We start from the raw sequence: 25,304 nt of genomic DNA, 5'->3' as shown, positions 1-25,304 counted from the left end.
TTTTGTTTTCCCTAAATTGAAGCTTACTTTTGCCCCTCAGTGGTTTTCTTCCAAGGTCTGGATTAAAATGCAAATGGATAAAGTAAAACAAAGCTGTTGGGAAAGGTGGGTACTTATTGCAACACTAAGGACAAATATTTCCTTTATCCCTAAGACTAAGTTTTCAACCAAAGTCTGGGAATGACTGTAAAAGGTCTTTAAGTACCTATTTCTTACAAACAATTGACTTGCTAATTACAAGCCTCTCCTATCTAGTCATTGAAGCTGGTGCTCCAGAAATTTTACTAGGTAGCCCTTTGGCAGATTTAGCTATGGGAAAGTAAGAAAATTACCACTTAAAATGCCATTATTTAGTCTTTTTACTAAATTGTTAGAAGGCAATGGCACCCCACTCCAGTACTCTTGCCTGGAAAATCCCATGGACGGAGGAGCCTGGTGGGCTGCAGCCCATGGGGTTGCTGAGGGTCGGACACTACTGAGCGACTTCACTTTCACTTTTCACTTTCATGCATTGGAGAAGGAAATGGCAACCCACTCCAGTGTTCTTACCTGGAGAATCCCAGGGACGGGGGAGTCTGGTAGGTTGCCGTCTATGGGGTCGCACAGAGTCGGACACGACTGAAGCGACTTAGCAGCAGCAGCAGCCTTCCTTATCCCTTATCCTATTGGGATTGCTTGGGGATTTTATAATTGGACAGGCAAATGAAACATGTTTTACATGGGAAAAATTCGAGAGTACTTAGAAAACAATCTGGAAACTACAGCAGCTCCTAGGGTGCAAGCAGGGGGATATTGCGAGCCCAGCCCCAGTTTATGACCAGAAGGACCTAAGTTAAACATTCGCATGCTTCCTAAAGTGGGACGTGAAAATGCTATGGATATGGTCATCTGCTTATGACCAACCTAGACAGTGTATTAAAAAGCAGAGACATTACTTTGCCAACAAAGGTCCATCTAGTCAAAGCTATGGTTTTTCCAGTAGTCATGTATGGATGTGAGAGTTGGATTATATAGAAAACTTGAGTGGTGAAAAATTGATGCTTTTGAACTGTGGTGTTGGAGAAGACTCTTGAGAGTCCCTTGGGCTGCAAGGAGATCCAACCAGTCTATCCTAAAGGAAATCAGTCTTGAATATTCATTGGAAGGACTGATGTTGAAGCTGAAACTCCAATACTTTGGCTGCCTGATACAAAGAACTGACTCATTTGAAAAGACCCTGATGCTGGGAAAGATTGAAGGTGGGAGGAAAAGGGGATGAAATGGTTGGATGGCATCACTGACTCAATGGACATGAGTTTGAGTAAACTCTGGGAGTTTGGTGATGGACAGGGAGTCCTGGCGTGCTGCAGTCCATGGGGTCACAAAGAGTCAGATACGACTGAGTGACTTAACTGAACTGTTATGAGTTCCTCAACCCGAGAACAGATTTCTGAGGTTTTGGGGTCCTAAAGTGAAAGTGTTAGTTGCTCAGTCCTGTCCGTCTCTTTGTGACCCCATGGACTATAGCCTTCCAGGCTCCTCTGTTCCTGGGATTCTCCAGGCAAGAATACTAGAGTGGGTAGCCATTCCTTTCTCTAGGGGATCTTCCTGACCCAGGGACTGAAACTGGGTCCCCTGCATTGCAGTCAGATTCTTTACCACTGAGCCACCAGGGAAGCCCTCTTTCGAGGTCCTAAGAAAGACTTAAAATATGGTCATGAGAGATGACATCCTGACCACTAGAACTAGTTGTGCTACAAACTGGGGCAGGGCCACAGAGTGAATGTGATTTGTTCATGTTCTACAAATGACTCTTTACCTGGGATTACATGCTGGTCTCCTAGGTTGGACCAGCCCTCTAGGTAAGCAGAAATACTCACTGAATTGGGAGTCAGAACAGCCTGACTCCAGCCCTAGTTCTGCAGGTTCTAGGGACTAGAATCTAGGGATCAGTCACTTAATCTTCTGTGCATCTCAGCTTATTACACTGTGAAATGAATTCTCTTCATCCCTCCCTGCTTTGTAGATGAGAAAACCAAGGCACGGAGAGTTTAAACCCTGTGTTTGACATGCTGCTGCTGCTGTTGCTGCTAAGTCGCTTCAGTCGTATCCGACTCTGTGTGACCCCATGGACAGCAACCCACCAGGCTCCCCTGTCCCTGGGATTCTCCAGGCAAGAACACTGGAGTGGGTTGCCATTTCCTTTTCCAATGCATGAAAGTGAAAAGTGAAAGTGAAGTTGTGGAGTCGTGTCCGACTCTTCGCAACCCCATGGACTGCAGCCCACCAGGCTCCTCCGTCCATGGGAGTTTCCAGGCAAGAGTACTGGAGTGGGGTGCCATTGCCTTCTCCTGACACAGCTATTAAGCGGTGGAACTAACTAGCAGATGTAGTAGTGCTTTGTCAATAAAGGTTTATGAAAGAAAGATGCTGTCATTGTATGTGTGAAGGCAGTCTTCCGGATCCAGCTAGACTAGACTTCTTTATATGTGGCCTCCCTTTCCCACTTTTAGAATTCCTAGTATCTGGTGTATACTTGCTGTTCTTACCCTTTTATCCTCCTTACGTGTCCTCTCTTGGTTCTGCTGCTTTGGACAGTTTCTGATTTCTAATTATGCCAGTGAACCCTTTCTGTGTGTTCCTTCAAAATATGTCCTCCTAGTCTGCTCTCTGTTTTTTGAGTTAGTTTATAAAGTAAAGTGCCCAAGGTGGGATGTTTGTATTTTAACAGATGTTTATTGACAGTACTTTGACTCAGAGTCTGAGACAGAGCAGTGTGTTTGGGAAGCTAAATTTTTTTGACTCAAGTCAAAGTTTATAAGCTTATATAGCTTCTGTTAGAGAAGGTGTCTTCACTTTGGTGTAGGGTCTAGTTAAGTGTAACTGGTAATGTTATGGGAGTAGTTCAAAGAAGAAAGATGTTAAGCAGAATACAATGACATTGTTAACAGAATAAAGCTCAATAATTTCAATAAGCAAATTTAAGTGAGAATTGGAAAGGAAGTCTCTGTCCTTACTATCATGTTTAAAAAAAAGAAAGTCACCCTGTGACTTTAAATGTGTGTAACATTAAAGTCATGTTAAATATATCATAAGCAAATTAAGGTACTTGGGGTCATCTTTCTTCCCCTTAATACTCGTTTGTCACCAATCCAGCCAATGCTACTTTCTGAGGATCTCTTACAGCTATTCCTACCTCTCCATCCACAGTGCCAAGGCTGAGATCATGCTATTATCCTGACCGTCTTTCTTGGGTCTTCAATGTCCATGTCTGCAATCCTTCCTTTTTCCAGTCATCCCAGCATAATGATCTGGACTCTAAATTTAGTTTTCCTGTCACACCTCTTGACACCATCCAGGATACTCATGTCATGAGAGTGGTGTAAAGTCAGGCAGTGCCACATAGAACTTGCTGATTCTACTCTGACTTCACTGGTACCCTTTTTGTGTACTACGTGGAAGGTTCCCCCCTTCTTTACCTCTCTGGTTTATAGCTGCTTCCTCGTCCTTCCAGATGTCGCTCAAATGTCCCCTCCTTTGGATGCTTTCCCTGAAATGGTTAAGTGGCTGTTGCAGCTTTTATTCCATTCGTTATAGCTCTTACCACACTGTGTTGTGATTTTTTGCTTTCCTCATCTCTACTCACCTCTGGACTCTGAGTTTTCCCTGGTACCTATCTCAGTGCCTAATGAAAAATGTGTCTTGTGAATAAATGAGCAAAGGAAAGAGTGATGAACAGATCTCAGCTTTCCACCATTCTTATACTCTGAGCCACATCAATCATCATCCTAAACTTAAAGTCTATAACTTACATACAGGAAGAGGAAAGTAATGGGGAGAGAATCACGGGTCCATCTTGATTCCTGATAGAAGTCTAAGACTGGACCTGACTGCAAACTTTGGGAGCCATGCTTACAAACGTGAGGTAAAGGTGTAGATAGACAAAGCTCCTTCCACATTGTGCTGTAAACAATAGAAAGAGCATCAGTCAACAGAAAAATTAATCCAGCCTATTACAGAGTTGCTACTTTTGATACCAGTGTAAAGGCATAATTTAGGTTACCCTAAAGAGTCGGACACGACTGAGCGACTGAATTGAATTGGTTGATTGATACCTGGAGAGTTTATACTCCATCTGGGAAGTTAGATTTACAAAAATAACTAATACTTACATAGTGCTTAGTATATGTAAGGTATTATTCTAAGCTATAATTATGTTAACGTAACACGTTTGATACTCGTTGAAACCGTAGATAATGGACACTGGTATTATTCTTCATTTGACAAGAAATATAAGCCCACTGGGTGCCTGGCCTAAAGTCATGGGTGGTGATGAATAGGCATTCTGCCTTTGGAGTCTATCTCTTAATTAATACCGTGACGTACACACAGTGACATAATTGCACTCCACAGAATTGCAGAACAATGTGAGAGAATGTGGCATAGAGGAAAGCATATGTTCTTAAAGTCAGATGGTCCTAGATTTCATTTCTGGTTTTATCACTTGCAGGATATTGGTGCCATACATGTTTGTTAGAGTTCTTTGATATCATCTAAAAATTAAGGATATGATAAGGTATATTTAAAACATTATGCCTAGCTACTCACACATAGTAGGTACTCAAATATTTATTTCTGCTTTTTTTCCCTCAATAAAGAGTTCTCTTGCTCTTGAATAAAATTAGATAAAACATCTGTGTTATAAAAAATAAATGGCCATGTATCATAATGCAGAAGACATTAGAGGAGGCAAGTAGGAAAGATTAGGGCAGGAAGCTTAGGTAGAATAATGAATCAGTTCTCGGTTAACGCACCTAAGACTCTTATCAAATATTCATGGCATCACCATGGCTCTGGGCTTCCTGAAAAGGAAGTGTCTAAACTGGTGTGCAGACTCAAGACCCAGATAACCTTGTCCTGTTTCAACCCTGAACTTTAACATCTGCAGTATCCCAAGTATATTAGAGGTCAGGGATGCTAAGTGCAAAGGAAAAGGAAGCCTTCACGGTGGAGATGGGTGTTTTTCTGAGATCCGAGGGGACAATGGTTGTCAGAGGGGTGTGGGAGCAGGAGGGCTGAGATGGGGAAGGTGCTGCTTAGAGAGCAGCAGCCTTAGGGCGGTTAGCCGTGAAGCCGGTGCCACAGAGGAAGCACAGAGACCAGGGCAGCAGCCCTCGGAAAGGAACTGTCTTTTGCTTGGTCCTTAATGTCCTCTTTTTGAGCTGATGAGCAGATATTCCATCAGTGTGGAGTTAGCTTAAATGCAAAACAGCTGTGTTTTAAATGTATACCCACTCACTGGAAATCTGTAAACCAGGGACAAAGCCATGTGGCTGTGTATCTTGATGCCTGCGAGTTGACAGCTGTTGATGGAGACAGCACTCGTATTATGTATATCTCCTGGATGAAACAGGGTTTAAAAAGTATTCGGTCTTCCTTGAATGTGGTGCTGCAACAGCAAAGGAAGGACTCCTGGGTGTGAGGGAGTGGGAGTGGGCAGCCGTGGTGTGATGGAAACGCAAGCTGAAGGAGGGTAGCTGGTGCCATCTGCAAAGAAGAGGAAGCCCTCCTGCATTCCTGGCAGAACCACTGAAATGGAATTGATGAGGAAGGTGGGAGAACTCATCACCCACCTTTACTGTATTATTTCTATAGAAAGAAAAGAACTATATGTTGTAGGCTTTTAGTTTTGAACTGAAGGAAACTGCTAACTAGAGCTGCCAGAATAATAATTGCAATATTTAAAAAAAAATTCTTTTGGCTATTTAGTCAGTGTTAAGAATGTGAGTTACCAAGCTCCTGTGATTGGCTTGAAAAATAAAACATGGATGGTTTGAACTCCAAGTAAGTATGAAAATGGGGTGGTGAAGGATAGATCTCTAGTGAGTCCTAAGGCTTCCCACATATTGATACATATTTAATTACAGTGGGCATTAGAATTACAAAATAATACTTAAATATTAGATATGAAGACCTTGGATTCTTTGATCACATACCAGGTTAGAGAAACAACTTCAAAAGTGCTGGAGGTTGAGCCCAAAGTGTTTATGTACCTAAGGAGGCTTTGGTCCAAGGTAATCTTTGATATGAATTTTGTTTATTGCTTAAAACAGGAAAGCATCATTAATCAGTGGTTGTTAAAGTGAGTAAGAGCATATCAAATTATACCTAGAAGTTTATAGTTAAGTCTTATCTATATTGTTCTTTTAAATATGCCATATGACAGAGTCCATAATTATTTTTATGCGTTAAAAATCCTTGCTGACTAAAAAACAAATTCTGTAAATACTGTACTACAACTAGTATAAGATTATAAGATACTTATTTGAGATATGGTCTATAATTACATTTACCACCAATTAGTAGTTGCCCAAATCAAAGTCAAACTATCTGAAAAAATAGCCTTAAACATACTAATCATTTACAACTCAAAATTATATAGGGTAAATATTTTTATTAATTATAGAATGTTACCCATCCTGGTTTCTAAAGAAATCTAACTTGTTGTCGAGTTTTAACTGTAACACACTCAAGCAAAAATCAATTATTTCCTATTTTATCCTGGGAGAGACTTAAATCTTTTCATTGGTTTACATTGTTTCCCAAACTCTCTGTGGTTAACGTTCTTAAACTAAACCTCTAAACTCAGCAATATTGTCTGTTGTATCTCCTGGAGTTGTGAAAAGTGAGAACCCAACTTTATGGCCCTTAAAACATCTTAAAATTGTGGAGGTGGAGGGGCTTTGTAAGTTACCCAGTCAAAATAAAAGAGTTGGAATTTGTTTTACAACTGACCCTTAAGATGGTACCTAGTATAGCTTAACCTATTTTAGTAATTGGGAACTCGCTATACTTCCCTGTTGAAGAATTTTTAGTTTTTAGAAAAGTCTTCACTGTGGGGGCAAATTTGTCTCTTTACAAGGTGACTGCAGGGGTGCCATTTGAAACAGCCTGGGATATGTTTATCTACTCTCTCTCCCAGTAAACAGAACGTTATATATTTGAAGAGAGTGATCATTTCATCTTTCACCATTTCATCATCTTTCAATGATCATTTCATCATTTCAATCTCATATCCTTCAGTTGTTCAGCCATTTTATGGTTATAAACATTTCACCACCCTATTCCAAACACTTTCTGATTTATCAGTCTTCCCATTAAGATGTTTCAAGACATGGTTCATCCATTCATTACATGCCTATTTAGCTCCTATTATGTGCCAGGAACTGATGATATAATGAAGAATAAGACAGTCAAGGTCTCCATCTTCAAAGATATGGGCAATTAAAAAAAAAGGAAATAAATTTATAATATTTTCAGGGCAATGTTAAGTGCTGTAAAGAAAAATTCAGTAAAGTATAGACAGTTTTGACAATGGAAAAGGGCTATTTTAAAATAGATAGGGTAGTCAGGAAAGCTCTCTCTAAGTAAGTGACGTTTGACCTGAGACACGAGTGCAAGACAATATATGTGCAGTAGTCTTGAAGAAGGATGTTCCAGGTGGGGAAAGAGCAATTCCAAAGGCCCTGAGGTGGGAATGAAATGAAAAAAGTTACTAATGGATGCACTTTCACGACTTTCCCCTCTTGCCATGACTGACAGTTCAGTTCAGTTGCTCAGTCATGTCTGACTCTGTGATCCCATGGACTGCAGCACGCCAGGCCTCCCTGTCCATCACCAACTCCCGGAGCTTGCTCAGACTCAAGTCCATCAGTTTGGTGATGCCATCTGACCATCTCATCCTCTGTTGTCCCCTTCTCCTCCTGCCTTCAATTGTTCCCAGCATCACGGTCTTTTCAAATGATTCAGTTCTTTGCACCAGGTGGCCAAAGTATTGGAGTTTCAGCTTCAGCATCAGTCCCTCCACTGAATTGGAGGGACTGATGCTCCAATTGACTGACTGGTTGGATCTCCTTGCAGTCCAAGGGACTCTCAAGAGTCTTCTCCAACACCACAGTTCAAAAGCATCAATTGTTGGCACTCAGCTTTCTTTATAGTCCAACTCTCACATCCATACATGACTATTGGAAAACCATAGCTTTGACTAGACGGACCTTTGTTGGCAAAGTAATGTCTCTGCATTTTAATATGCTGTCTAGGTTGGTTATAGTTTTTCTTAGAAGGAGCACGTGTCTTTTAATTTCAATACTGTGGTCACCAACTGCAGTTATTTTGGAGCCCAAGAAAATAGAGTCTGTCACTGTTTCCATTGTTTCCTCATCTATTTGCCATGAAGTGATGGGAACGGATACCATGATCTTAGTTTTTTGAATGTTGAGTTTTAAGCCAGCTTTTTCACTCTCCTCTTTTACTCTCATCAAGAGGCTCTTTAGTTCCTCTTTGCTTTCTGCCATAAGGGTGTTGTCATCTGCATATCCAAGGTTATTGATATTTCTCCTGGCAGTCTTGATTCCAGCTTGTGCTTCATCCAGCCTGGCATTTCACATGATGTACTCTGCATATAAATTAAATAAGCAGGATGACAATATACAGCTTTGATGTATATTCCTTTCCCAATTTGGAACCAGTCTGTTGTTTCATGTCCAATTCTAACTGTTGCTTCTTTACCTGTATACAGATTTCTCAGGAGGCAGGTCAGGTGGTCTGGTATCCCCATCTCTTGAAGAATTTTCCAGTTTATTGTGAGCCACACAGTCAAAGGCTTTAGTGTAGTCAATGAAGAAGAAGTAGATGCTTTTCTGGAATACTCTTGCTTTTTCTATGATCCAACAGATGTTGGCAGTTTGATCTCTGGTTCCTCTGCCTTTTCTAAATCCAGCTTGAACATGTGGAATTTCTCGGTTCACATACTATTGAAGCCTATCTTGGAGAATTTTCTGTATTACTTAAAGCTAAACTGGCATGATTCCATCTCATTGAAATTCTCCTTTCTGCCTGTTCAACTTCTCGCCTCCTCCTCAGACACTTATATCCATGTACATAAACACATGTATGTATTCTCCTGAGGATAATATCAACTCTTCCAGATCATTTTTTTTTAGGAGTTTTGTGATACAGAATCGAAAGGCTGAAGAGAGAGAAAGAATTAGAGTGACAGGAGTAAAATGTGTATGCTTAGCCAGGTAGCCAGCATTGGAGGTTGTAAACTCAAATTCTTATAGAGGCTAAGGGTAACATAAATGAGTCATGCAGGTTGGGTGTAATGCAATGAAGAGGCATGGTTGCCATCATGACATATCCTAAATAAACAGGTCAGCTTCTAGAACATTGTTGGAATGTATAATATGAACTTGGTATTGCCATATGTTCCAGTTTTTCAAGAATAGTATAGATCTGTTTTTTATATGAGATTTTCCAGTTTTAAAAACATTGCCATAGGAACTTACACTTCCAGGAAAATGGGATAGAATACTTGTCACTGTTCTATCTACCAAGTGTAACTTAATTGGGTATTATTTTTGTTGTTGTTCAGTCACTCTGTCATGTCAAATTCTTTGCAACCCCATGGACTGCAGCACGTCAGGCTTCCCTGTCCTTCACCAACTCCCAGAACTTGATCGAACTCATGTCCATTGAGTCAGTGATACCATCCAACCATCGCAGCCTCTGTTGTCCCCTTCTCCTCCTACCTTCAATCTTTCCCAGCCTCAGGGTCTTTTCCAATGAGTCAGCACTTCACAATCAGGTGGCCAAAGTATTGGAGTTTCAGCTTCAACGTCAGTCCTTCCAAGGAATATTCAGAATATTCCAGTGAATATTTCCTTTAGGATTGACTGGTTGGATCTCCTTGCAGTCCAAAGGACCCTCAAGGGTCCAACACCAAAGTTCAAAGCATCATTTCTTTGGTGCTCAGCCTTCTTTATAGTTCAACTCTCACATCCATACATGACTACTGGAAAAACCATAGCTTTGACTATATAGACCTTTTTGGGGGAAAGTAATGTCTCTGCTTTTTAATATGCTGTCTAGGTTTGTCATAACTGAGTATTATATATAATTGTAAAAAGACTCTGAAAGGTAGAAAGAAAATGGGGGACATGCTAAGGACCTGGGACCCAAGGAAATACACACACCATGGTGGGTTATTTCGATTTCCTTTTTTCCTCCTGTATTCCAGATTTGTAGCTAAAGAAGATGAAAAACTAGAAACACCAATGGATAAAAGAGCCCCAAGAAAAGTCTATGTTATTTAGCCTCCAAATAGGAAAAGAGAACCTGAACAAGACAGAAATAATTTTGTGAGTAACTGCTCTCTTCTAGTCAAATAGCAGAGAAATATTTAAGACAATTATGTAATAAATAGAGGAGGGTAAAGGAAGGTCAGGTTTGTGATGTTAGATATATTTAGTGTAATACCTAGCTCAACCACTAAAAAAGCTACCCAAAGAGAGATACTCCAAAATACTATAGGTAAATCAGAATACCATCCTAAAATAGTGTCCAAATAATCAGAAAAGCAGGAAAAAGGAAACAGAGAAATGAAAAGGAATGGAAAGTAAAATGATAGACAAGACTTAATAGGTCAATAATTGCATTCAATGTAAATGAATGTAACTGGTCTAAATGTACTAATTAAAAAATATACTGGCAGGATGGATTAAAAACATGGCCCAATTATATGCTATCTATATGTATAAAGAAACTCACTTTCAGTATAATAATAAAGGCAGGATGAAAATAAAATGATGGGAAAAGATATATCATACCAACATTAATCTAAAGAAAGTAGGAGTAGCTATATTCATATGAGGTAAATTAGTCTTCAGCACAAAGATTGTTACAGAGGACAAAGTGGGACATTATTTAATGATAAAAGAGGAGTCAATGCAATAATAATATATAGCAATCCTAAAGGTCAATGCACCAAACAACAGAACTGCCAAATACGTGAAATGAAAACTTGTAAGACTGCAAAGAAAAAATTCACAAATCCAGTTATATTTGGAGACAACTGGAAGGAAATCAAGAATATATGTATTAATCTGCTAGGGCTGCCATAACAAAATATAATGGACTGGGTGACTTAAACAACAGAAACTTATTTTCTCCCAGTTCTGGAGGCAAGAAGTCAGAGACTAAGGTGTCATGAGGTTTGGTTTCTCCTGAGGCCTGTCTTACTGGCTTGCAGAGGGCTGCCCTCTCACCGTATCCTCTGTGTGTGCACACGTCTCTAATGTCCCTTCCTCTTCTTAATAAGATATCCTTCTTAATAAGATTATCCATCGTACTGGATTAGGGCCCTACCCCTGTGACCTCTGTTAACCTTAATTACCTCTTTAAAAGCCCTATTTCCAAATACAGTCACATTGTGGGTTAAGGCTTCGACACAAGGATTTTGGTAGGAGGGGACACAATTTAGTCCATAACAATATAGAAGAACTCAACAACATCATCAACTAAGAGGATCTATTTGACGTTTACAGAACACTTAGCCCAACAGTAGTGGAATAGACATGGCTTTCACACAGTTGTTTTCAAGAGTTCATAGAACATATACTACGAGAGACTGGGACATAGAACACACCTCAATGGATTTTAAAGAATTTAGATCATATAGAGTATGTGTGACTGACCAAAGTGGAATCAAATTAGAGCACCGAAGAATTGATGCTTTTGAATTGTGGTGTTGGAGAAGACTCTTGAGAGTCCCTTGGACTTCAAGGAGATCCATTCAGTCCATTCTAAAGGAGACCAGTCCTGGGTGTTCTTTGGAAGGACTGATGCTGAAGCTGAAACTCCAGTACTTTGGCCACCTCATGCGAAGCGTTGACTCATTGGAAAAGACTCTGATGCTAGGAGGGCTTGGGGGCAGGAGGAGAAGGGGACGACAGAGGATAAGATGGCTGGATGGCATCACCGACTCGATGGATGTGAGTTTGAGTTAACTCCGGGAGATGGTGATGGACAGGGAGGCCTGACATGCTGCAATTCATGGGGTAGCAAAGAGTCAGACACGACTGAGCGACTGAACTGAACTGAACTGAACTGAACAAAAAGGTAACAGGAAATCCTCCAAATACTTGTAAAGTAACCAAAATTCTTCTAACTAACCCATGAGTTAAAGAAGAGGTTTTAAGGAATCAAATAATATGTTAAACTGAATGGAAATTAAAATATAACAAAATTTGTAGGACACAGACAAAGTAATACTGAGAGGCACATTTATAGAATGAATTGCATGTGTTAGGAAAGAGAAAAAGTCTCAGGTTAATAATATGAGCTCACACTCAAAGAATCTATAAAGCAAAGTGCAAAATAAAATAAGGAAAGGAAAGATAAAATAAAAATCAATGAAATTAAAATCAGAAAATATAATTTAGAAAATTCAGTGAAAAATGGTTCTGTGAGAAGATCAAGAAAATTGACAAGCCTCTAGCTTGGCTGATGAAGAAAAAATGAAGACATGAATTACTAATATCAATAATGAAATAGGGTCCTCTCTGGTGGCTCAGTGGTAAAGAATCTGCCTGCCAATGCTGGAGACTCAGATTCAGTCCCTGATCTTGGAAGATCCCACATGCTACAGAGCAACAAAGCCTGTGTGCCACAGCGTTTGAGCCTGGGAACCACACCTACTGAGCCCGAGTGCTGCAAATGCTGAAGCTCAAGCACCCTAGGGTTCATGCTCCCTAACAAGAGAAGCCACCACATCCACAGAGTTAGCAACTAGAGGAAAGCCCACACAGCAAAGAGCCCAGCACAGCCAAAGATAAATAAATAAAATACAATTAAAAAAATGAAATATAAGATATCATTATAGATACTAGGTAACAAAGGATAATAAGGGGATACTATAAATTAACCTCACACATGTACATTTGACAACTTAGAAGAAATGAATCACTTCTTAAAAAAACACAATCTACTGCAACTCAGCCGATATGAAATATGCATGATACTAGGTAACAAAGGATAATAAGGGGATACTATAAATTAACCTCACACATGTACATTTGACAACTTAGAAGAAATGAATCACTTCTTAAAAAAACACAATCTACTGCAACTCAGCCGATATGAAATATGCAATAAGAACAGCCATGCAACTAATAATGAATTAGAAAATTACCGGCAGGCAGTCACAACATGTTTTCAGACCCAATATTGCCTGCTCAGTACTATTTTGTGCTTTTTGATTTACATAATAAGTGAATGAGGGCAGAGAGAGGAATAAAGAAGAATGTTGGGTATGCTGAAATGGGAGAGGAGATTTGTGGACTGGTGGATAGAAAGATTCCAGAACACCCATGGAACATGATGCAAGTAGATAGGAAAAGAGGGGTTTTGTTAGTGATATATATTGTGATGTATTGAGGGATCTTTCTTGTTTTCAAAAACTTCAGGAAAGAAATTAACCATTGCTTTAGTTGGTTTAATTTTTAAACTAAGGCTTTAAAAATCAATATCTTTAATTGTAATATTGCAGTGAGACCAAGCCATGTAAGATCTAGCTTTATAAGGTTTACAAGTCAGTGTTAGGAAGTCTTGAGGTTGTGGTTAACCCTTGGAAGAACTTGAAATATGTGTAAATAAATAGTTAGGAGAGTCAAGGAGAAATGGCTAAATGTACAATATGCATATTTTAAAGTAGTGGACATTGCTTGCCTTGCAGACCCTTGTGGTCCATTTTCTTTTGGTGTATGGTCATGGTTGGGCTTCCCAGGTTGCTCAGTGATAAAAAAAATCTGCCTGGAATACAGGAGATGCAGGTTTGATCCCTGGGTCGGGAAGATCCCCTTGAAGAGGGCATGGCAACCCACTCTCGTATTCTTGCCTGGATAATCCCATGCACAGAGGAGCCTGGCAGGCTATGGTCCATAGGGTCGCAAAGAGTTGTAGTCATGGTTAATGGTATATTTTCTCAGTAATGAAATTCTTAGTTCTGAGGAGGTCTGTGTTCACCCCGCTTCTCTCTAATTTGTGCCCAGAATTCTTAAATAACTGTTTGGAATACCTAAGGAGACATTGTCTCCTAGAACTGGTTAGTTTGTGAAAGTGAAAGTCGCTCAGTTCTGTCTGACTCTTTGTGACCCCATGGACTATACAGTCCATGGAATTCTCCAGGCCAGAATATGGGAATGGATAGCCTTTCCCTTCTCCAGGGGGTCTTCCCAACTCAGGGATTGAACCCAGGTCAGTTAGTTTGGATCGGAGTGTTTGATGAGGTGCTACAAGATCTCTAACCTAAGAGGGAACTGCAGGAGCAGGGGGGCCCATCTCTGCATTTGCTTATCATAGTTAATCTGGGTGTTCATGTGCCATTTAAACACTGCTGGTTCTGGGCAGAGTATGAATGAGCTCAGGTGCACGGAATTGAAAGGTAATGAGAATGATTAATCAAATTTCTCCCAGCAAAGGGTACCATGTGCCAGACTCTGTCCTGGATAACCCTCCTCCATGTGAATCAGAGGCCATGCTCTGCCCTGAGGTGTCTGGTATATCTGACAGTAGACATCTGTGTTTGGAGCAAACTGGGAGGGACTGGAGGCCACTTTTGGCGTGGTGTCTTTGCTTCATCAACCGCTCTGCCAAGGTTTGTTCACAGTCTCCTCTGGCCATGCTCATTTAGTTATGGAAAACACGGTGAACATGAGTAATGGGAAATGTAGTTAGCTGTTGGGGCAAGGGGGCCCCAGGGTTAAGCCTCCTGCACAGCATAAAGCACCCTGTGGTACCTAAAAAAAAGCCCCAAAAAACCATGTGGTCTAAAACCAGTGTAGAGAAATACCTGGAGAATAAATCATTCTGTTTTTCTCATATTTATCTATCTAATTATATCTAGCTATCTGACTTACCTTTTATCTAATCTAATTTAAAATAAACAGAATGACTTGATCTGAGAAGACCTGAGTATAGAACTTTTGGGGGTCCTTGATAAGATCTCCACAGTATGTGTAATAACCTGTGTTAGGGGACAAATCTTATCTGCAATGAAAATAAAATCCGATAAGACATATGAACTTCAGTCTCTCCACTTTGAGGTCAGTAGCTGTTAGAGTTCTCCTCCTGACTCTGAAACTGATGAATTACTTACTCTTTGGGATTAATTTGCCTCACCAGTAAAAATAGGTTGTATTATCTATTTGCCAGAGGTAGATAGGGTAGAAAAGGATACTGGAGCATAGTAGGTACTCAGCAAATGTTAATCCTTGCCTTTATCCAGCTTCCCATTTAGAACAGTTTTTATATCTTGATTTAAAATATTCCCCAATGAGGAGTCTCTCTGAGTAGGGATACATTTTTCCCAATGGAAAAATAATGGTTACATGGGATCTACATGGCAAAGTGCCAAGTGGTTAAACACAGTGATTCCTCTGTGATGCAGAGGAAAGAGAAGTGGGTTAGCAGGAAAGGGCTCTGGGTCCTAGCACATGTTCTGTGTGTCTGGAAATGGTGTCTGTCGGAAAACCAAGCACTGATTTACTGGAAGAGGGCAGAATCACTGGGTGCCTAGAAGAGGAGGCATTGAATGAACCAAGGAGGCTTTGAGAGACTAGGAGCAGACCTCTGTGTCTTTGCGTATATTTGAGAATCATTTTGCTCGAGACTCAGAACTGGGTGAAGACCGTCTTGTCTGTGTTCAGGCCTTGGCTGCTTGAGCATGAAAAAAGAGTGGGGGTGGGGATTCTCAACTCTACTTTCATAGCCTACTGTACTCAACAGGGGTTTCCTCCAAGATGGGAAGGGGACAGAATATTGGAGACCTACCTCCCCAGATGACAAATATCGGCTAAGCTCTGATATTAATTAGGTATGTGACTGTGGGAAGTAATTTCATATTCCTGACCCTCATTTTACTTATCTGTAACATGAGAGTTCTGTACCACATCAGCATTTTCCAACTTTTATTTCTTAAACAGTTGATCAGTTGTATCAGGTGAAACCTTATTTAGATACCTAAGATGTAGATCATGCAAAAGTAGACCTGCTCTGGTTGGAGGAGGGTTGAGGGTGGAAAGAGGGAACTATGCTCAGCCTCCCCGTTCTCCATCCTCTCTCCCCCTGCCCTGCCACTGCCCTCCCAATGCTTGGTAGCTCCTGGAGTACTTTGAGGGTCCTCCAGGGTTCCCTGGAGCAGCATTTGAAAACCACTGAATTTTGCAATTGCTTGGATCTCTTTCAAATGTAACCTTTGGATATTCACTAATTCCAGGATTTAGAGTGCCACTAAATTTACCTTATTTGTCAGTAACCATTCTTAGAGAGGTAGATTTAAAGGCTGGTTATCTTGGTTTAGCATTTAGCAATTTAGGTAGTTTGATTAAACTTGATTTTCTTTCATTTTCAGAAAATTTAAACCAGGGAAATAAAATCTTGTGGAAGTCCCTACATTTTTATGTTTGTCACTATTTATTAGCCAATTGTTACTGTATCACTGATTAGAGGAATCTGCTAAAGAACTTAGCAGAACTGTGATTCAAGTAACACAAGAACTTCCCCCTAAAAAACACCATATTTTACATATACCATATAGTTTTACTCACACATACACATAAAAGGAGCAAAAGATAGAAAACAAAATGCTAATAGGGGATACTTTTGGATAATGGAGTGAAGGGCAAGTTAATTTTTTTTTAACTTCTCTGTATTTTCTGAACATTAGGCAGCACATGTGTACGTAACTCCTAATCATGAAAAAGTTATTAAAAATGAACACATTTTCATTCAAAAGTAATTAAGTTAATTAAAAGATTATTAAGTCAGCACAAAAATTGAAATTAATAGTGTTTAAAAATAGCATTTTATTGACTTTAAACTCAATGAGCCAGGACAGATTATAAATTTAAGGACCCACATTTCCTGAACTTATAATAGAAGCCCTCTTACCCCTTCATATGATGAATGCACCTCATTTCCTCCAGGGACAGAAGACCCAGTGATTGGAAACTGTTCTGTGTATGAGGTGGCTGGGGGTCATTCCATATGGAAAAGATACTTTGTTTTGGATTCTAATGTAAGCTCCATGCAGATGTTTGGATCAGTGGCAGATTCAGCTTAGAGATTTAAGAATCAATCTCCTTATTTCCTGGTACCGTGTCCTAGGCTGTCTTTTAAGGCCTAGAAGGCAGGACACACTCTTCGTCACTTCCAGTTACCATGCTGCTGCTGCTGCTGCTAAGTCGCTTCAGTCGTGTCTGACTCTGTGTGACCCCATAGACAGAAGCCCACCAGGCTCCCCCGCCCCTGGGATTCTCCAGGCAAGAACACTGCAGTGAGTTGCCATTTCCTTCTCCAATGCATGAAAGTGAAAAGTGAAAAGGAAGTCGCTCAGTCGTGTCCGACTCTTAGCGACCCCACGGACTACAGCCTACCAGGCTCCTCCATCCATGGGATTTTCCAGGCAAGAGTACTGGAATGGGGTGCCATTGCCTTCTCCGCTAGTTACCATAGTCTTGGCTAAATGACATGCACCAGGAGCGCTTGATAAATGCCATGAGATCTCAAGGTCAAGAATAAGCCCTCAGAATTATCTGCCACAATCCTTAAAACACACCTTGACTTGAAATCCTGTGGAAATCAAGGAAGGGGAAGAGCAACCGAAGAAAACTCCTCTGCATTTTATTCTTTTTTCTCCTCTATAAGGCATTTTAAGGTAATTAGGTTTAACTGCACCAGTAAAAATGTGAAAAGTCCCATTTTCAGTATCTGACTGTCTCCTTAAGAGAGATGGGAGGATAACAGATGGATAGATAGATAGGGGCAGACAGAAATGGTGCAGTAGTCAGACAGATCTATGTTCAGTTTATTATTTTTGATTTTCAGAGTTAATTGAGTGTTTTTTCTTAAAAGTATCTTTTTCTTCCTCTTCCTCTTGCTGTAATTTAAAAGCAGATAGACAAAGGCAAAGGAAAATCAATTCTAAAATTTGCTTTCCAAAGTCGTTTCATGATTTCAGTGGTCATTGCTTCAAACCCAGCACCAGATAGTTACGGGCAATTGGCTTCATTCTGGCTCCTATGATACTGGCTCTTTGTGGCTGTGGGTGGAGGGAGGCAAAGCAAGGTGGGAAAATGTAGCCTGCTGCTGCTGCTAAGTCGCTTCAGTCGTGTCTGACTCTGTGCGACCCCATAGACAGCAGCCCACCAGGCTCCCCCGTCCCTGGGATTCTCCAGGCAAGAACACTGGAGTGGGTTGCCATTTCCTTCTCCAATGCATGAAAGTGAAAAGTGAAAGGGAAGTCACTCAGTCATGTCCGACTCTTTGCGACCCCATGGACTGCAGCCTACCAGGCTCCTCCGCCCATGGGGTTTTCCAGGCAAGAGTACTGGAGTTGGGGTGCCATTGCCTTCTCCGAAACGTAGCCTAGAGCATCTCATAAGGAATTGGAATTCACATTGTAGTTTTCCATGGGACTTTTTCATGTTGATCTCGTGTTTCTGCCTAACATGTTTCTGACAATGCCTTACGTTTGCTTATAGAACTCGTTTGTGTGTTTGTCTTATGTACATGTACTCTTCACTTACCTGCAAGTTGGAAGTAGCTATTCTCATTTTATGGGTGAACATACTAGAGGCTAGAATATATAAGTGGCTAGTACAACAAAGCTAGCAGTGGCAGAGACAGAGCTTGAATCTTGGACTTCGTACTCTAAAGAACGTGCTATGCTTGCTGTACCTCTTAGCTGTAAGGACTAGATTATGTTAATATTTTATCTTGTTTTTGAGGTTTTCTGCCATGTTTACCCCTAGATCCCTATACCAATGCAGTACTTTATGTATAATAAATGTCAATAAATGGCATTTTCTTCTTTAAGTGCTAACTTAATACTAAAGGAAATAATGATATACTTAGTTTGGAGACTGTGTCCTGCATTGCGGGCAGATTCTTTACCTTCTGAGCTACTAGGGAAGCCCCGGAGGGTGTCTTTCATCCTCATCAAAAAAGCCATACCAAATTATTTATTTCATGAACTTTTTAAATTATGCTAGGAGTGAGGTTTATGGGAAAGATGATCTTGGCTAGGAGTGAGGTTTATGGGAAAGATGATCTTCATTACCTAATGGGAAAAAATATTCAGCTAGAAGACCCCACCTGACCTTGAAATGACCTTAAGTAAATGACTTAGCCTCTTGTAATCTCTTCTCTTTTCCATAAAGGGCTTGATAATACCTGCTCTTCATTCCTCATGGAGTTCTTTAGAGGATCTCAAGTTATGGATGTGATTGGCCAACCATAAAGCCTTGCTTTCATGACTTGGCAGCGTGACTGATTGCTTGCGGGGACTGGTGCTCCTGGCCGAAACATGGCTTCTCTCCTGGGAGTGAAGGCAATCAGTCTATGAACAAAGAGTTCCTGGGCAATTCTTTGCCAGAAAACTCTTGCCATCTTCTACTCACATCCCTCCATCTTCTGCCTACTCTCAGAAGATCTTTGCCCAACAAGGGCTCTTAATCAGTGATGTGGGGAGTGCTGGTGAGCCGCTCCCTACTTTTTTATGGTGTAAATGTTTATAAAATAGTCTTAGGTATTTTGTTGCAGATATAAATTATTTGGCCAGTTGAGTGAGAAGCAGTCAAGCCATGGGTATTATAGCCAGAACTGTGTTCTTAGGTCAGTTGATAGTTAAGCAGTTTGCGTGAAGTAGAAGGTTTCTAAGACTTTTCAACCTGATGCTTGCAACATTCTCTTTCCTCATCAAAATATAATGGATTCTCCAACCAGAGTTCATTCTATACCTTCCAAAGGGAAATTCCGCTGATCTCTACTGATACATGTGTCAGCCCAGAACCAGATACTCTTATATATGACCTCTTTGAATAATTGACTAGGTGTGGTGGGTACTGCATTTATTTTGCAGTGGAAGAAACTGAAGCTCTGATTTAAATAATGTACCTGAAATCACCTAGCTAGTAAGGGACTGAGCCAAGATTTACGCCTTGGGTGTCTGACTCCAAGCATAGGGCTCTTTTGACTGAACTTTGGCTTTTGGGGTATACACAAGCCACAGTGAAACAGAGCCCACAAAGCTGTAGTGAATCTGCATTAGGCACAAACATGAAACCAATTTGTTACCAACATTGTAATTGGTATTATAAATACATACTTGTGGCAAACACTTTTTTCTTTCAATTTTATTTCTTAATTTTATGATGTTCTTTGAGGGAGCAGAAATATGTGTTTTCTTATTTAGTAAAAACTATTGATTTTTCTCCTTTTATGATTTCTCCAATTGCTTTTTCTGTGTTCAGAAAGACTTTCCTGATTCAAAGATGAGATAAACATACCTTTGCATCCTCTCTGTCTTTTTGTGATTTAACTTTTTAATCTTTATGGAATTTATGTTGGCGGTAGAGTACTAAACCAAATTACTTCTTTTTGGTTTTCAAATTGCAAACTTTCCCAGAACAATTTATTAAGTAATTCATCTTATTCCTTACTTATTTGTGGGTTTCTGTATTGCATAAATTTTCATATATACTAGGCTCTCTACTGTGCTCAATAATTTTCTAGCAATGCTTGTTCCAGCTTTACATTGTTCCAGGTGTTATAGCTTTAGTGTTTAGACTAACAATTGGTCAGTCAGTTCAGTCACTCAGTCGTGTCCGACTCTTTGCGACCCCATGAATCGCAGCATGCCAGGCCTCCCTGTCCATCACCAACTCCCGGAGTTCACTCAGACTCACGTCCATCGAGTCAGTGATGCCATCCAGCCATCTCATCCTCTGTCGTCCCCTTCTCCTCCTGCCCCCAATCCCTCCCAGCATCAGAGTCTTTTCCAATGAGTCAACGCTTCGCATGAGGTGGCCAAAGTACTGCAGTTTCAGCTTTAGCATCATTCCTTCCAAAGAAATCCCAGGGCTGATCTCCTTCAGAATGCACTGGTTGGATCTCCTTGCAGTCCAAGGGACTCTCAAGAGTATTCTCCAACACCACAGTTCAAAAGCATCAATTCTTTGGTGCTTAGCTTTCTTCACAGTCCAACTCTCACATCCATACATGACCACAGGAAAAACCATAGCCTTGACTAGACGAAACTTTGTTGGCAAAGTAATGTCTCTGCTTTTGAATATGCTATCTAGGTTGGTCATAACTTTCCTTCCAAGGAGTAAGCATCTTTTAATTTCATGGCTGCAGTCACCATCTGCAGTGATTTTGGAGCCCAGAAAAATAAAGTCTGACACTGTTTCCACTGTTTCCCCATGTATTTCCCATGAAGTGATGGGACCGGATGCCATGATCTTCGTTTTCTGAATGTTGAGCTTTAAGCCAACTTTTTCACTCTCCACTTTCACTTTCATCAAGAGGCTTTTGAGTTCCTCTTCACTTTCTGCCATAAGGGTGGTGTCATCTGCATATCTGAGGTTATTGATATTTCTCCCGGCAATCTTGATTCCAATTTGTGTTTCTTCCAGTCCAGCATTTCTCATGAAGTACTCTGCATATACGTTAAATAAGCAGGCTGACAGTATTCAGCCTTGACGTACTCCTTTTCCTATTTGGAACCAGTTGGTTGTTTCATGTCCAGTTCTAACTGTTGCTTCCTGACCGGCATACAAACAATTGGTAGGACATCATAAATCCTCTTTTAAAAAATGTAAGTGACCATTGGGCTTAATCAATAAGGAGGGTTCAGGATGGGGAACACATATATACCTGTGGCAGATTCATTTTGATATTTGGCAAAACTAATACAATTATGTAAAGTTTAAAAATAAAATAAAATTAAAAAAAAATGTAAGTGACCATTGGGCTTAATCAATAAGCATCTAAAGCAAGGGTTGTTAAACAATGGTACATAATCCTTATGTGTCCACCACCTGTTTTTTGCAAATAAAGTTTTATTGGCACACAGGCACATTTATTTGTGTGCATTTCATTGTGTATGTATTTTTTTGCACCACAATGGCAGAGTTGAATAGATTTGACAGAGATTTTAAGGAACTGCAGAACCTAAAATACTTGCTCTCTGGCCCTCAGGTCTGAAAGGCTTGGGATAGGAAATCGATGGAAAACTAGTGCCACAAGGTTTAGACCCACTTCTTGGGACATGATACAGATTCCAAGCCAGACTTTGGCCATATGCTCCAATATGTTTTATATCTGCCTTTACTTCTTTAAGTGAGAATGATAGAGCTGATACTCTGTCTGCAGTTGTTCTTTGCATTAGCTTTATTGCTGTTTTGATAGCAAACATTTCTTCCCAATCTGACTTCGTCCTACAATTTTAGAGACTTCTTTTGCAGGGGAGGGGTGGGGTTGGGGGAGGTATCAGTTTACAGTGATAACCTAAGCAAAATAATGCAACCACATAACTTGACTGCTTGAAAGATCATTTCATAGCCAATGAAGTGAGTCTTTTAGATAATCCACAGCTTTCATGATCTCATCACATTCTTTCTCCATTTGCTCTGGGATGCAGAAGTTGACTTTATGTGTGGATTAGCTAAGAGCTCAAGATAGGAGAGTTCCTCCTTTGATGGAAGGAACAAGAAGTATGGACTCATGAAAGGCAAAAAGGGTCTCTTGGAAGGTTAAGTCTTCAAGTGTGTGGGTATATCTATGAGATCCTTTGTGACCCTTCTCTGGGGCAGGTATGGGCAGGCACTCATGAAGTGCTTGAAGGATGATAAAGTGAGACTTCCATGGATTTTTAAAAACTGAATAGTGATATCTGCACACAGACCCCATAGCAAAGGCACACAAGTCTCTTGATTGTTTATTTTTCTGACAGTTTTGAAACTCTGGCTTGTCTCAGTGGGAAATGCTAGTTTTCTCTGTGTGGTCTTGAATGAGCTTTTATGCACTCAGCAGTGTGCTGTGGATTGCTGTAACTGGTCAGAGGTCCCTGAGAGGCTGACGGGAATGCCTAAAAAGTTGTGTGTGCACACGTGCATGTAAGTGTATGTGTGAGCATGCATCCACATGGAGCCGAGAAAGAAAATTAAAAAGAGAATAAAAAGTATGTTTTTTTAAGGTCACATTTTATTTTTGGTATAGTCTCAGCATGTTGTAAAGAAAAAAAAAATGTCGGTGCAGCTTTGTGCTGAAATAATTATTTTCACAAGTACCAAGAACTAAAATTTTGTTTTAAATATTATTTTTCACCATCTCAGAATGGAAGGACAGGATGTGGTTTCTTCAGCCTCAAGACATGTCCTTGTTTTAAACTGGGCAAGGATTACATAGGGATGTGACTTCTCCTCTGCTGAAGGGCAGAAATCAGGGAGACAGGGAAGCCAAGAACAAGGAAAGAATGAAGGTAAAGAGGGAAAGAGAGACCAATGAGAATGGGAATTGGAATAAAAGTGTTGCAGAGACCCACTAGGGAGAGAGATGGTTTGACAATCATCTTTCAAGAGAATTTTGGTCTTACAGAAAGTCACTGGCTGAAAGTTATTAACATATTAAGAAATGCAGTAGAGACTGAGCATAGTTATCCAGAGCTCCAGGGTGGCGATGTAGACAGAGGTTTTATTTTGTTGAATATCTGTGCTCAATGGTATGTAGATACTCTTAACTCTGCCATCCACTCTTATTACAATGCAGGCACACTCCTCAGACATCATAAACCCTAAGAGTTGATCAGACTAACCCATCACCCAGTGTTGGAATTCCATCCCGTGATATTTTTGACAGAAGGGACTTATCAAACTCTTAGATCTTGAAAGAAGCTTAAACACTACAGTAGCTGTTAAGATTGTGGGCTTTAGGGTCAGAAGGTCTAGATTTGAATCTATGTTTTCCCATGGCCTGGCTGTGTCCTTGGGAAGGTTAGTTCAACTCTGTAAGCCGAAATGAGCCTATAGTATATGGATGATAATAGCATCTACCATTTTGGAATGTGGTTTGATGAGGTTTAAGTGAGATGATATAAATTGCTTAACATAATGCTTCACACATGACAAGTGCTCAGTAAATGTAAAAGCCTCTTGATGAAAGTGAAAGAGTAGAGTGAAAAAGTTGGCTTAAAGCTCTACATTCAGAAAATGAAGATCATGGCATCTGGTCCCATCACTTCATGGGAAATAGATGGGGAAGCAGTGGAAACAGTGTCAGACTTTATTTTTCTGGGCTCCAAAATCACTGCAGATGGTGGTTGCAGCCATGAAATTAAAAGATGCTTACTCCTTGGAAGGAAAGTTATGACCAACCTAGATAGCATATTCAAAAGCAGAGACATTACTTTGCCAACAAAGGTCCGTCTAGTCAAGGCTATGGTTTTTCCTGTGGTCATGTATGGATGTGAGAGTTGGACTGTGAAGAAAGCTGAGTGCCGAAGAATTGATGCTTTTGAACTGTGGTGTTGGAGAATACTCTTGAGAGTCCCTTGGACTGCAAGGAGATCCAACCAGTGCATTCTGAAGGAGATCAGCCCTGGGATTTCTTTGGAAGGAATGATGCTAAGGCTGAAACTCCAGTACTTTGGCCACCTCATGCGAAGCGTTGACTCATTGGAAAAGACTCTGATGCTGGGAGGGATTGGGGGCAGGAGGAGAAGGGGACGACAGAGGATGAGATGGCTGGATGACATCACTGACTTGATGGACGTAAGTCTGAGTGAACTCCGGGAGTTGGTGATGGACAGGGAGGCCTGGCATGCTGCGATTCATGGGGTCGCAAAGCGTTGGACACAACTGAGCGACTGATCTGATCTGATTATTAATTTATTATTATCATTATCTTTAGTATTATTTTGGATTTCTACTATTATTATCTATTTTTTTGGGGGGGAGGAGCTGCACCTCGAAGCATATGGGATCACTTCCCCAACCAGGGATTGAACCTATGAGCCCTGCCATGGAAGTACAGAGTCTTAAGCACTGGACTGCTAGGAGAGTCCCTACTATTATAACCTTTCATAGTCTCTTCATTTTAGAAACAAGGATCAATCTGGCACACATGGTCATCTCCAGTAGTGGATTATAGCAAGAAGACTTTCAATCTAGAGAAGTTCAATGAAAGTATTTCATGCCAGAATTAAGAGTTCAAAAGTTGGTTGGGCGTATTTTATCTTAATTTTAGGCTGTGCTTTGAGACATGTAGGATCTTAGTTCCTTGACTGGAGATTAAACCTGTGGCCCCTACAATGCAAGCATGGAGTCTTAACCACTGGGTGGTCAGGGAAGTCCCTGGTTTGGTGTATTTTAGATATGATCTCATTCTTCAGACCAAAAGTGTATCAAATAGTATAAAAGAATAATATTTTGCTAAATGTGGTACCCCATTAGGATTTGAACTAATAAGAAAGGAACTATTTACTCCTGGGAAGAGTGAGGCTGAATATTAAAGCAATTTTATTTATTGAAAGAATAATTGTAATTCCTAGAGTACCATAAAGTGGGTAAAAGGAGAGGAGATTCAATTTGTTTTATCTTTGAGAATCTGAGGCCTGGTAATAAGTTAGAAGAGAAAAAGTTCTGCTT

At 40.4% G+C, this 25,304-nt stretch overlaps 1 protein-coding gene across 1 annotated transcript in view; it reads left to right on the top strand.

Annotated features, from left to right (window-relative positions):
- Nucleotides 1-25,304, top strand: part of NRXN3 (neurexin 3) — a 1,822,863-nt gene that overhangs the window by 211,969 nt on the left and 1,585,590 nt on the right. The window contains exon 6 of the mRNA XM_044924683.2: nt 8,412-8,429. Within this exon, the coding sequence (XP_044780618.2) occupies nt 8,412-8,429 (18 nt within the window). The remainder of the gene's footprint in view (nt 1-8,411; nt 8,430-25,304) is intronic.

The sequence above is a fragment of the Bubalus bubalis genome, chromosome 11 (assembly GCF_019923935.1).
Source record: "Bubalus bubalis isolate 160015118507 breed Murrah chromosome 11, NDDB_SH_1, whole genome shotgun sequence".
In the NCBI taxonomy this organism is placed as follows: Eukaryota; Metazoa; Chordata; class Mammalia; order Artiodactyla; family Bovidae; genus Bubalus; species Bubalus bubalis.
The sequence above is the reverse complement of the archived record's forward strand: the minus strand, read 5'-3'. Positions and strand labels throughout refer to the sequence as shown.